We start from the raw sequence: 14676 nt of genomic DNA, 5'->3' as shown, positions 1-14676 counted from the left end.
TCCCTGTCCGTGCCTCTCATGATCTTAAACACCTCTATAAGATCACCTCTCAGTCTCCTACTCATGGGCAGCACGGTAGCACAGTGGGGGCAGCATGGTAGCACAGTGGTTAGCACTGCTGCTTCACAGCTCCAGGGACCTGAGTTCGATTCCCGGCTTGGGTCACTGTCTGTGTGGAGTTTGCACATTCTCCTCGTGTCAGCGTGGGTTTCCTCCGGGTGCTCCGGTTTCCTCCCACAGTCCAAAGATGTGCGGGTTAGGTTGATTGGCCATGCAAAAAATTTCCCCCATAGTGTCCTGAGACGCGTAGGTTAGAGGGATTAGTGGGTAAAATATGTAGGGATATGGGGGTAGGGCCTGGGTGGGATTGTGGTCGGTACAGACTCGGTGGGTCGAATGGCCTCTTTCTGTACTGTAGGGTTTCTATTCTATGATTCTATGAAAGAAAAAAAGTCCTAACCTGTCCAATCTCTCCCCAAAACTCAGTCCCTTGAGTCCTGGCAACATCCTTGTAAATTTCTTCTGCACTCTCTCTAGTTTAATAACATCTTCCCTACAGTAAGGTGACCAAAACACAACACAGTACTCCAGGTGCAGCCTCACCAACATCCTGTAAAGCTGCAACATTATTTCTCAACTTCTATACTCATTGCCCTGACTTATGAAGGCCAGCATGCCAAAAGCCGCCTTCAGTGCCCTATCTACTTGTAACTCCACCTTTAGGGAACCGTGCACCTGACTCCAAGGTCCCTCTGTTCCACGATACTACCATTCATCGTGAAAGTCCTACCTTGATTTGACTTTCCAAAATGCAACACCTCACATTTATTTGTCTTGAACTCCGTTTGCCATTTTTCGGCCCACTTCCCCAGCTGATCATGATCCTGCTGCAATTTTTGATAACTGTCCTCACTATCTACAATACCACCTATTTTAGTGTTATCTGCAAATTTACTGATCATGCCTTGTCCATTCTCATCCAAATCATTGATATAGATAACAAACAGCAATGGGCCCAGCACGCCCCTGAGGCATACTGCTAGTCACAGGCCTCCAGTCCAACAAGCATCCTTCCACCATTCCTCTGCTTTCTACCGTCAAGTCAATTGTATATCCAATTTGCCAGCTGTCCCTGGATTCAATGTGATATATCACCATTCCTTTCACTGGGTCAAAATCCCGGAACTTCCCTAACAGTACTGTGTGTATCTACACCTCATAGACTTTGGAGGTTCAGGAAGGCAGCTCACCGCCACCTTGGGGTGGCCTGGGAGTGCAGTGGCCTGCACTGCTGCATCACAGCACCAGTGACCCAGATTTGATTCCAGTCTTGGGTGACTGTGTGGAGTTTGTACGTTCTCCCCGTGTCTGCATGGGTTTCCTCCAGGTGCTCCAGTTTCCTCCCACAGTCGAAAGGTGTATTGGTTAGGTTGATTGGCCTTGCAAAATTGCCCCTTAGTATCCAAAGATGTGTAGGTTAGGGGAATTGGCAGGGTACATTTGTGGGGTTATGCAGTTGCAGTCTGGATGGATTGCTCTGTTGGAGAGTTGATGGGCTGAAATGTCTACTTCTGCATTGTAGCAATTCTATGATAATGTCACTAAACTAATTCAGAATGACAGCTAATCCCATTCTGGTCGTTGTGGGGTTTGAATTCTTGGTAAATCTGGACTATAAAGTTACTCAGTATTGGAGGCCATGAAACTATCATTAATGGTTGTAAAAAACAACCCATCTGACTAATGTTCTTTAGGGAAGGAAATCGGCCACCTTTACCTGGTCTGACTTACATAATACTCTAGACTACAGCAGTGTGGTTGACCCTTAACTACCCTCTGCAATGTCCTAATAAGTCAATTCAAGGGCAATTAGAAATGGGCAGCAAATACTGGCCTTACCAACAACATCCACAGCCCATAAAATAATTTTTAAAAACTGTTAGTTGCAGTTATACTTTAGACGGTGAACAACTGAAATGATACAAAGCTTGCTTCCTCAAGGTGCTGGTAACTTCTGAGACTTGATCAGTACCGAATGTGAGGAGGTATATAACAGATTGAATAGTTATGTACTTGCTGTTGTCAAAATTTGGTAATTTTAATTCTAATGGTAAAATAGGCAGAATTGTAGAATTCATGGTGTAAAATTCTGGGATTCTGTGTGCGAAGAGTGGAATTGGCCCGGGCTGCTGGTTTTCACAGGAAGTTGAATGGAAAGACTAGAAAGATTTGTGATTGATCATTGGCACTGAATGAGCAATCTTAGCACCCTAACTGTTTTCTGACTATGGTTGACCTTAATGACACGACTCTGAGAAGGGGAAGAAACAGTCAAGCTTCCTAGTCCTGATCACTATCTCATGACCAACTGGGATATTGACAGAGAACCAAGTCATGTGAGGTTGAGAGATCCTCCATGAACAAGTCCTTTGTTAAATCAGTGTGTCTAGATTTGCACTAGGAGTGGCCACTGTATTGGCACACTAAACTGCGAGCTTCAAAGTATCCATACACCAGAATCTGAAGAGAGGAGAACTTTGGTGAAAAAGTAAGACTAGGTTAGTGAAGACTAGACTGTCCTAAATGGCATTCATCACATTACTCTACCTTCTGGATTGAGGGGCATTGACTTGTCATGAGATTAAAATATAGCATTGGATTTGAGAAATCTCAAACACACAACAGGAAGAAGACTGAGTCATTCTGAAGCATAAATGGTGCTTTACATCCAGTCCAATCAGCAATTCTTATTTTTGCAGTATAAAGAGTGTTTTTATATATCTAAGCCTAATTCTGATGAGTGCTTCTTGTGATGGTGTTGATTTAATCAATATTTAACTATACCAGTGAGTGTTCAATGTTAATGCTGGTGTAAGAAGTGGGGAAGCAGTCATTGTATAATCTGTAAGGAAAGGTATCATATTGTATTATCATATTGGCTAAATTATGTTTAACTGGATTTTATTCTTTGGTGTAAACATTGCACTATCTCATCAGAGCATTAATAATCATAATTATTGTTCCAAGTAGATTATCACAATTAATTGTTGGCCTATAATTTTATCCAGCTGTCACCCACTTATACCACTGACCAGCTGAAGACTGAAGTGAGCAGCGGCGACTCATGTCCTCTGAATCAAAAAAGTGATCCATTCTCTTCATCTCCACCTTCAACGAAACTCCGAACACGGAAAACAAAGCCTGAGGAGCCATCTGGGAATACAACGGCTTCAGATCCTTCTCCTACCCCAACTGTACCTCAGGGCAAGGAGTTGCACAATGTAGAATTTCCTCAGACATTACCCCCACCTCCACCTTCAGATATCCCTCAGACTGGTTAGTGCGTTGCTTAGTGAGTCTTGCCTAGAGGGGTTTTAAAGCAAAAAGCTACTTAGCTTCTAGTCGTGGCTGTTAATTGTGTTGAAAGAATTATGAAGATTTTGTTGTTTTTTTTTGAAAACCACATGTAAACTGGTATTTTCAGGTATGTCAGCATGTTTAGTTATGTAAAGCTTTTCCTTTAAAAAATTTCCGTAATTTTAGTAAGTGATGTGATGCATGCAAGTTCCTCCACTTTACTGCTCATGGGTTAGGCTGCACCATAGACGCTGAGATCATGGTTCCTACTAAGGTTAAAAAAAAATGCACTCAATTTTTAAACGCGCAAAGCTGATGAAAATAGAAGCCTGACCTTAATTCCAAGAATTTGTCCACATTTGCTCATGAACGAAACTGGTCAGGTTTTTTAAACTCTTGACTTTGTATCACCCTCAATGCAACTCCTTTTTAAAATAAAAGTTTGACTAAAATTGATTTCCTTTGGTCATAGTCAGCCTGGCACAACCAGGTCACCAGCTATCCTGACTTGTTTTTAAAAAAATAATAAGTTCCATTGAAAACCACATGGGTTGAAAGGGGTACAAAACAATTGTTTCTATCACTGTATTGCATAGTACTATCAAAAGCTGATATTAAAATAGGCTACCACACAAAACAACCAAAACCATTTAAGGAAAAAAAAAAGGCTAATTGAGCATCTCTTCTTCCCAAAGGCCCTTCTCAGCCCAGCAGTCCATCCACCTGGTTAGAAAATTCCCAACGTAGGAGACGCTCTGCACGGTTAGCAAGTGCTGCAGGGATTGATGGTCCCACTGACCAAGGGTATTTACCTTCTCCATCCAATGATATGACAGGACAGTCGGGCAAATCCAAAAATCTGACAGACAGCAACACACCAGAGGGTGAGAATAAAACTAACTACCTAATAGGTGAACATCTGGGTTCCATTAGGTATGGTATTTATCCAGCGGGGAACTTTCTAAACCAAATAAAAGTGCACAGATGAGCAAGATGCACATGCGTTACTCAATCAAACCCGTTCTATTTTGGATAAATATTGTACCATTTGGAACTTTGACATAGATTCTGCTTATGCTGCGGTTCCTGTTCTGAGAGAAAATTTTACCTTTCAAAATTTTATATCTTGAATATATATTTTTTTAATGAAATGGCAGAGAGGGGAGGAGTGTATCAGTGTCTTGAGAGGGGGCTTAGTTGATGCTATAAGTGTAAGTGGCATCAGTTTGGCTGTAACGTTTTGTTGAGCAAAACTAGTGCTCAGTGGCATAGCTGCACGAGCTGCAGCTCTGAGTGGAAGTATTCTTGAGTGTCAGCATGACACTTTCTCATAGGATCATTAGGAGCTCTTGACTGTCTATTTAAAATAGTCTTGTTGTGGCGTGATCATTTGTGATAGAAAGCACCGGTGATTTTTAAAAAAATAAATTCGACAGTGGGTCAATAGACCCAAATCATTGATGAATTTGAAAGTTTGTAATTGGCTGTAGTCTGAGCAGTGAAGTGAGCAAGTAGCAGTCTCTGGCTTATGCAGTGTACTTGTTGGCATGTCCAAAGTAGGAAAATGAAGAAGAGAGTACATCTCTACCTTGCTATTTTTATAGATATTTTGGATGGATGTTTTCTCACTAATTAGGAAAGAGCGGCTGAACAAAGTCTTTACCAAAAAATGTAAACGCTAAAGGGATGGAGCAGAGCAGGTGTTGATTTAATCCAAGAACAGCAAAGGCATAATCCTAGAACTGACTTAAATACTAATGCTGTTGTTCATCAGTCAGCATTTTCAGCTGTTTGTTAACCCAATAATTAGTTTTAAAAGTCATATTGTAACTAACTTGGTGAATATTTTTCTTCTTGTTATACTTTCTCTCTTCCCTCTCCTTTTTTATAAAAAAAAAGACAGTCGCACCATGAAATGACTTTCAATACGGAAAACAGAACAGCTGACAGACAATAGTAGGGATGGCTCAGAGCGAGCTGGAAGAATACTAGCCCAAATCAAAAAGCTTAAAGCTAATTTATTTGTTAGTCACAAGTAGGTCTACATTAGCACTGCAGTGGTTCAGATAACATGAACCAGGCTTGCCCTTTTTGAATAATTGCTACCCAAAACTGCTTATAATGGAGTTTTCCATTTGTGTTTGTGCTTTTTTAATTGAATCCCTGTGATTTCTTTTTTAAAGCTTGAATTTTTCTCCTTCCCTTTAGGTTTTTCAGCTCCTGTGACTAGCATTTCTAAGTTTTCAGGGTAAACAGGTGACCTACAGAGGTCTGTCATTGCTGCTCTTGATACTGCAATGCATGGCTTGACTTGGACAGTGGATTTGTTTCAAAATTCTGTTTCTTTTCCCATTCCCCCTCACTTCCTTTTAGGCTGAAATCATGCACTCTCCTCCCACTGTGACATTTTTAGTTGACTTATTGTTTTAGGCTAAATAGAACATGAAATGGGTAGAGAGAGAGAGATCAGAGAATGAGATGAGCTTTTGATGAAAAGATTATTTGCAACCAAAGGCTGTTTTTTTTATCTTCTCTTTGAGGGGGTTAAAGACAAGTAGTGTTCCTTTTTTGAAAAAAAGAGTAAAGTTCCTAGTATGAACCCTGATCTGAAGCCTATGATTGGTGTAACTGCCTTGTAACTCACTCAATGCCATTGGTGCTTACTTGAATTGAATGTACTCTTCTGATGTTGTTGAGCAATGTTATAGTCGTGCCATTTGATGTCGGTGCGTGAAGGCTATAAGTCGCATGATGTCTTTGACGTCAAGTCAATGTAAGCTATTGATCATATTAGTGGCAGAAGAGGAGGTTGTTTTGTCAAGGAACTTATTCAATGTGCTGTACATCTTTTTTAAAGCAATTTTTAAAAAATCCATCACGAGGTAGTGTTACGATCGCTGAAAGAAAACCGCTGGATATGTGCATCGGGACCAAGTGTGTGTACAGTAGTGCAGGGAGCTTTGTTGCCAAGTACACTACCTCATGAAGAATTTTTATAAAACTTTAATTACTTATTCTGCTATACTTTTTTGTAAGAGGAAAATACTGTCTTGCTAAACGAAGGAAAAAAAATAAAAGTTATGACTATGTTGGATTGCAGAACCCTTGCTGTTTGTCTTTTTTTGCTAGTTTAAAAACTTGAGGTCTTCCTCACTAATCAAGTACAACACAAAAAAGTATACCACATCTGCAAAGGTATCTATCTAATCCCTAAATTTCTAACAAAAATAGTGGGATGCAATACAGGCAGTCACAAGGATGGCTTCAATATCAGGGTTCTTAGCTTCTGAAATGGCTGCTCCCCCCACTCCACTTATTTTTTTTTCCCCTCTGTCTTACAAGTGTGTCATAGTGAGTGTAGTGGCAAGGCAGTTGGGCTTTAAAATTGACTAAATTAAAATTGTTTTTGCAGGTGGGGGAGCATTGGCATTATGAGAATTGTAGCCATGTACAGGAGAGAATATAGGAATGACGAATGACAACCCCCACCCCAACACCACCCTGTCACCCTCACACGCTCCTCTTGCTGTTGCAGAGAAAATACAATGGTTTTCACGTTCTAAAAGCATTTTCACCCTGACAAATCATATATTTAAATTGCATATAATGACATAGTGGAACTTGCTAAAAGTGCATTCCTGCTGTTAACACCTTGTGCAGCAGCTGGTGTCATCAAAGTCCAGGTCTATCGTACCAATGTTTTAAGCTTTCTGACCCATGACTGAAGATTACGCAAAACACTGCATTCTCAGTGGCAACTTTGGAACGTAAGAACTCTATGATTAAGCTCTACTAGAAAAGTTCATGAGGAAGAAATATTGGATTTTTCAAAATTTTAAAAGATTCCCTTTGTAGTTAATGGCATCAATGGAACCACCTCAAGTATGAAAGTATCCTTGTGCACATACCTTACATCTGTTATTACTTTCCAGCACTGAATCAAACTTAATTTTACGACCAACTAAATGAGACTTTTAAAGGACTGGTAAAGTTGGTTCAATTTACAAGAACCTTTTTCTCTTGCTTTAGTAGTGGCATGCACAAACCAAACACAATCGCCCACTCTTAAGTGGGGGTGGGACACAAGCTCTGCATATTACATAACCACCATTACGATAGTTACGATAATGGCAGTAGCCTGACCAAAAGTTTGTAGAATCTCTTAAACCATAAAAAAAAATGAAAGGTTTGCTCAAGCCTTAAATTCACTTTGAGATTTCTATATGCATGCTTTCTTTCTAAAACCTAATCTGACTGTGGTGTGGGCGGTGTTTCTGATGTTCAACTTCTGATTCTGAAACAAGGTGATTTCCAAGTTTTATATGTGACTAGGAGCTTTAATTGAACAAATGGCAGGAACTGCAGCATCAACAGGGTTTTTTTTTTGAGTTGTAAAGTTACAGAAACATTCCCAAGCTTTGAAATTAATATATAGAGTGCTAAAGTTGGAATACTTTTCCCGTCATCACTTTAAGATTTAAATGCATGTTATAATTTATTTGGACTGAATTATATCTTAAAACTCCTGGTAATTGGAAATATATCTTTTATCTTGCTTAAAATGTCTTCAGTTAATGTTATTACGCATTGATATTTTTGTTAACATTCAGAAACCTAGGTCAAGGACCAAGGCCCACTATGCACGACAACCATGAAGCCAGGGAAATTACATATTGGTAGTAGTGTTTAGAAGATTTCAAGCTAAGATTTTAGTTGAGCAAGGAACCATGATGATCAGAGGTGGTGTACCAGAGAAAGAACATCGGGGGAACTTCAAAGGAGCAATAACCATAATAGCAATTTAACATGACAGAAAAATGGCCATTGGGAAAGAATGTTTGAAGGCTAAAAGATACTGGGAAATTATCAAGAATTTTTCTTTTTTGCATCCTGTTGATGAGGAGGAAGATGTTTGAAAAGTCCCTTGGTGTGAGAGTAGTTTCCAAGCTTCTATAGATGTTTGGGTTTTTTGAAGGATGTAGGAGAGGGGATTGTCAGGGGAACATGTGTTTGACTTGTGCAAGAAGTCCAAGACAATTTTACAAATGAAGATGCGAGTTCCATTCGATGCCAGAGAGAGTAATTTCAGCAAACCGTGGGGTGGCAGTAGGTACTCTGACCGCTGCTACCATGATTATGTTATATGCTGATGTGAATGTCCCAGGATACTTCAAAGAGGCTTAAAGACTGGCACCCAGCCATTGAAGGAAAAGTTAGGAGGGGTGACCGCAACCTTAGGAAGGGAAGTTGGATGGCCAACAGTTTGGTATGGGATTGTGGAAGCAGATGATGTATCCCATGGACAAATTGAGCTTGGGAGAATGCTTCAGATTTCCAAAATGGTTCAGGAATTGGCTGGGAGGGGCTAACTAGGGTTTTGGCCTGATGGGAAGGGGAGGAGGCAGCTCATCAGGTACACAGAAGTACACAGTAGTTCCAGCATAGCATCCAGCAATTCGCCCAAGCAATCGGTGTTGCAGTTTATCCTCCTCACAGACAAATAGCTGAAATAACCTTTACTCACTCCTACTCTCCCTCTATCTGTAGTGTAGTCTGTGGTTTAAAAAAAAAATGGAAGTTCCTAGAAATTTTGAGATGAGTGGTAGAGAGAGAGTGGGTGGGGAGGAGACAGGTAGTGGTATCTGCACAAATTACTTTGTGGTAGAGAAAAGAACCTGGGATAATCTGCCTTCCAGCCTGGTTTTGATTTGATTTATTATCGTCATATGTATTGGATTACAGTGAAAAAGTATTTTTTCTTGCTAGCTGTCCAGACAAAATATACCATTCATAGAGTATATAGGGGAGAAGGATGGGAGAGGGTGCAGTTGTGAAACTCAATGGGTTTAGACCAAAAGTAGCTGGCTAAACTGGTTGTAGGCTGAGCAAGCTCAAGTTTGTACCCCATATGTTTGAGAAAGTGACAATAGGGCCCCATGTCATAAAATTTAAAAAACTAACAATATAATCTTGAGTTCATGGAAAAAATACACACTTCAGCTTTTCCTTCCTTGATATTTTCACTCTCTTGAATCTGTTTTCTCAGAAATTTCCATCGGTGACACCAAGGAAGAATTGATCACTGAGTATAGCTATGCCAATGGAGTGTGGATCTTGCTGGTTGCTGGCAAGACTGCATGTGGGTTTCATTAAAGGTTAAAGCAGCTGAAATTGAGGTTTTTGTAATCTTTTAGGTGTGAAAAAAATCATTGTGGGCATTGACATTTTGATAAGGAAAGAACTTGTGTTTATATAGCACTTTTCAGCCTCAGGAAATTCCATAGCTGGTTCTAGCTAATGAATAACATTTGCAATATGGTCACCGTTGTTTTATACTTTGCAAATAATTCAGTGTCTGAAAAATAATTAGTTTTCCACGTGTATGTTTAAATATCTCTTGCATCTTTAAAAAAAAACACAAAAAGGTGCTTTGTCCTTGTTGCATCAACAGCAGCCCACAGAGATTCTTCTGATAGCTTAGTGGAGGCATGCACTGTCTGGTATGCAACTAAGCTGACCAGTTGAGTAAGTTGGCCTCGCCCTAGGTAGAAAATGGGTATGTAGCACAAGGTCTAAAGGAGAAGACAAGATCAGGCTGCATCCTGCTTCGGATTCTCATCCAGTGATATTTACTGAAAAATATTTGTGGACGTTGAGTAAGGTCAGGGGCTAAAATGCTCCTTGCAGTTCAATAACTACCAACACCTTGTAGTGACTGGACAGTTATGGTGAGGTCCCTGTGGGAGTCACAATCCAGCTTGAGCCAGTCACTTAAAGAGTGAAGAGGATGGGGTCTGATTTTCTCTCAGCCCAAGACGACCCTGAATATGTCTAGTTCATCTCAATGCTGATATCTTTATTTATAAGCAAGAGTAGCAAAATACATTTAGTTACTTCATCTAAGTCATTGATATAGACGGTGCTTAATGCTATTGTACACCATTTGTTCAAGTTACATATTGGGGTAACTTTTTATGATGTCTCCCCTGCGCTACTCCAAATCCTAAGATTCCCAGTATCGGCAAGTGTGAACAGGAGCAAAAGGATAGCTTTTGACTAAATGTGAACAATTATGTTGAGTTGAAAAACCTGCTATTTGCAGTACTGTCAATTCAATTGTCAGAAAACTGCTGTGGAAAATAGGTAGATGAGCTGTTTGTGTCTTGTCTTCACTGTAGATCAGAATACTTTCTAGATGGTATGAAGTTAAATACAGTATGTGTCCAAAGAGAACTGGGGATTCAGGTACATAGATCTTTAAAATACCACATACAGGTGCAGAAAATAATCAAGGCTAATGGATTGCTGGCTCTATATCTAGAGAACTGGAATATAAGGGGACACAAGTTATGCTGCAGCTATACATAGGTTAAGAACCCACTTGGGTTATTGTGAGCAGATCTGGGCACCACATCCTCGGAAGGATATATTGGCCTTGGGAGTGCAGAGTAGGTTTACAAGAGTGATACCTCAACTTCAGGGGTTTAATTATGAGGAGAGATTATACAAGTTAGACCCGTTTTCTCTAGAATTTGGAAGGTTAGGGAGTGATCCGATTGAAGTCTTCAAGATACTAACAGGAAAAAACAGGATAATTATTTCCACTGATGGGAGATTCTAGAATTAGGAGGCATAGTCTAAAAAATAGAGCCAGACCATTTAGGAGAGATATCAGCAAGCAATTCTTCACTCACAAGGTGGCAGAGGTTTGGAACTCTCCCACAAATGGCAGTTGATGATAGATCAGTTGCTATCTTTAAATCTGCGATGGATACATTTTTGTTGAGCTCAGGTATTGAAGGATATGAGCCAAATGCAGGTATATGGAGTTAGGCCATTAAATGGCAGAATAAGCTTGATGGGCTGAATGGCCTACTATTCCTAACATCCCAGAATAATTGTAAATCGAGAGGTAAAAGGGAGGGAGGAATATAAAACAATTACACTGTCTGTGTGGAGTTTGTACATTCTCCCTGTGTCTGCATGGGTTTCCTCCAGGTGCTCCGGTTTCCTCCCACGTTCTGAAAGACGTGCTGGTTAACTGCATTGACCCGAACAAGTGCCGGACTGTGGCGACTAGGGGAATTTCACAGTAACTTCATTGCAGTCTTAATGTAAGCCTTACTTGTGACTAATAAATAAACTTTAAAAAATAATTGGAACTATTGTTAGAATTTTTAGAAAGTTATTAGGGGGTTATGTTTCAGTTACACAGGGCATTGGTGAGACCACATCTGGAGTACTGTGTACAGAATTAGTCGTCTCCTCTAAGGAAGGATGTCAATTTGTTGGAAGCAGTTTACAGAATATTTACTAGACTAATACCTGAAATGGGTGGGTTGTCTTATAAGATAAGGTTGGATAGACTTATATCTGCTGGAGTTTAGTAAAGAGGTGACTTGAGTGACTTTAGTAAAGAGGTGAGTTTAGTAAAGAGGTGACTTGAGTGAAATGTAAGATCCTGAGGGGTCTTGACATGTGGAAAGGATGTTTTCTCTTGTGGGTGAATCAAGACATCACTTAAAAATAAAGGGTTGCCTACTTAATGTCATGAGTCTTTGGAACTCTTCCTCAAAAGGTGGTGGAAGCTGAGCCTTTGAGTATTTTTAAGGCAGAGCTAGATTGATTCTTGATTTTTTTTAAAAGGGCGGTGATAGGTTATCAAGGACGGGTGGAAATGTGGAGTTGAGATTACAATTGGATCAGCCATGATCGAGTAGAATGGTGAAGCAGAATCAAGGAAACCAAGTGGCCTACTCCCAATTTGTAGCTTGCATGTTAAACAAAGGCTGTAATAATAGGTGCATTGGTTTTAATTTTCCAAAATTCCCTAGATTCTGGAAAGGTCTCATCAGATTGGAAAATAGTGAATCTCAAGAAAGAATGAAGACTGAAAGCAGGAAACCTCAGGCCAGTTAGCCTAACATTTGTCATTGGGGAAATGCTGGGATTTGTTAATAAGGAGGTTATTGCAGGGCACTTTGAAAGTCTCAATGCAATCGAGCTGAGTCAATATTGTTTTATGAAAGCAAAATAATGTTTGTCTAAGTTTTGAGTTCTTTGAAGAAGTAACAAGCAACATGGGTAAAGGGGAACCTGTAGATGTGGTGTACTTGGATTCCCAGAAGACATTTGACAAAGTGCCACATCAAAGACTATTGCACAAAATAAGAGTTCCTGGCTTAGGGAGAAACATATTAGCGTGTATAGAGGATTGGTTAGCTAACGGGGGGGGGGGGGGGGCACAGTGGTTAGCACTGCTGCCTCACAGCGCCAGGGTCCTGGGTTCAATTCTGGCCTCGGGTCACTGTCTGAGTGGAGTTTGCACATTCTCTCCACGTCTGCGTGGGTTTCCTCCGGGTGCTCCGGTTTCCTCCCACGGGCCAAAGATGTGTGGGTGAGGTTGATTGGCCATGCTAACTTGACCCTAGTGGCAGGGGAATTAGCAGGGTAAATATGTACAGTTACGGGAATAGGGCCTAAGTGGGATTGTGGTTGGTGCAGATTTGATGGGCCGAATGGCTTCCTTCTGCACTGTAGGGATTCTATGAACAGGAAATAGAGTGTCAGCATAAATGGGTCATTTTTGAGTTGGCAAGATGTGACGAGTACCACAGGTTTTGGGCCTCAATCATTTACAATTTGCATCAATGACTTGGATGAAGGGACCGAATGTATGGTTGCTAAATTTGCTGATGATACAAAAAGAGATAGAGTAAGTTGTAAAGTGGATTTCAGGAACCTGAAATCGGTTATGTAATTGGGCAAAAAATTGGCAGATGGAGTATAACGTGGGAAAATGTGAAATTGTCCACTTGGGCAGGAAGAATAGAAAAGCAGCATGTTACTTAAATGGAAAGAAATTGTGGAGCTCTGTGACATAGAGGGATCTGGGTGTCCAGGTACTTGAATTTACAAAAGGTTAGTATGCAACTACAACTAGTGATTAGGAGAGCAAATGAAATATTGTTATTTATTTGCAAGGTTTTAGAATATAAAAGGAGGGAAGTTTTGCAGTGTTTGTGAGACCACATTTAGAGTACTGTGTGCAGGTTTGGTTTCCTATTCAAGAAAAGACATAATTGCAACAGAAACAGTGCAGAGAAGGTTCAATCAGCTGACTCCTGGGACAAAGTGGTTGGATAGGTTGGGCCTATATCCATTATACTTTAGAAGAATGAGAAGTAATTTTGCTGGAACATATAAGACCCTGAGGGAACTTGGCATAGCGGGTGCTAAAAGGATGTTTCCCCTTGTGGGAGGGACCAGAGCGATGAGACGCAATTTAAAAAGAAGGGGTCTCCCATTTAAGATGGAGATGAGGCGAATTATTTTCTCTGTGGGTCGTTAATCCGTGGAATTCCCTTTCCCAGAGAGTGGTGGAAACAGGATCATTGAATATTTTTAAGGCTGAGTTGATAGTTTCTTGACTTGACAAGGGAGTCGAGGGATATTGGAGAGTAGACAAGAAAGTTGCAGCCATGATCTTATCACTTGTAGGTTGGATGGCCTACCCCTGCTCCTAATTCCACATTCATATGTAAATGATAGAAATCTAAAATTATAACCGGAAATGCACTGCGGGCTAAGTGAGCATCTGAAAGGGAAAGGTGGGTGATAATTTCAGGTGGGACCCTTCATTAGAGCTGTCCTCATATACACCGTCACCAGAGAGGTTCGAAACCCTTGCATATTTTTAGCATTGTTCTTGTTCCAGAGGATGGTTAATCAGTCTCCTGCTGAGGGTTTACACTGAAGAAATTAAATTTACACCAGATTGCAGTATAAGTCAGGCAATTGCAAGTGGGAATCAAGCAATTCATTGTGCAAACTCTCTGGAATTGGGAAATTGTCTCTCTAAAGAAGTATTTTAAATAAAGATGGGGAATAGAAAGAATTTGCTCAGTTTAAGAATATCCATTTCTATATAAAACAAAATTACAGAAATCTATTTTTATTCTCAATCGCACAATATTCAGCCATGCACTGGATATTGAATGTAATTTGTTCATATTGTTGTTTACGTGTATGCACTTTTTGTTGCTGTTAGAATTCTCTGACTGCACAGTAATGTTGAGAGTGGATTCTTCTGTATGGCTGACAAGAACAGGCTTTGTTTGAATTTGAGAAACATAAATTAAGTGATGAGCAGATAAAGCATTAAGCTGTGGATTGGTGACGCCAGGCTTGGTTTTTAAATGCCTAGAACTTATAGAAGAAAGGAAGACTGAAGAACGTAAGGAATTCCTTTGTGTTGAGGTCCGAGATAAGGTCAAATTATGAGCAGAGAAAGACGAGGAAAATTATTTGCATTTACAT

The 14676-nt window shown here is 40.2% G+C and overlaps 1 protein-coding gene across 11 annotated transcripts in view; it reads left to right on the top strand.

Annotated features, from left to right (window-relative positions):
* phf20l1 (PHD finger protein 20 like 1) overlaps positions 1 to 14676 on the top strand; it is a 123428-nt gene that overhangs the window by 64406 nt on the left and 44346 nt on the right. For 7 of the 11 annotated variants that reach the window (XM_078215820.1, XM_078215819.1, XM_078215818.1 and 4 more), the window contains 2 exons: positions 3069 to 3336; positions 4053 to 4241. In XM_078215820.1, the coding sequence (XP_078071946.1) occupies positions 3069 to 3336; positions 4053 to 4241 (457 nt within the window). The remainder of the gene's footprint in view (positions 1 to 3068; positions 3337 to 4052; positions 4242 to 14676) is intronic. The other 4 variants (XM_078215828.1, XM_078215827.1, XM_078215826.1 and 1 more) reach the window with 1 other exon arrangement.

The sequence above is a fragment of the Mustelus asterias genome, chromosome 7 (assembly GCF_964213995.1).
Source record: "Mustelus asterias chromosome 7, sMusAst1.hap1.1, whole genome shotgun sequence".
Lineage (NCBI taxonomy): Eukaryota > Metazoa > Chordata > Chondrichthyes > Carcharhiniformes > Triakidae > Mustelus > Mustelus asterias.
This window is presented reverse-complemented; position numbering and strand designations above follow the sequence as displayed.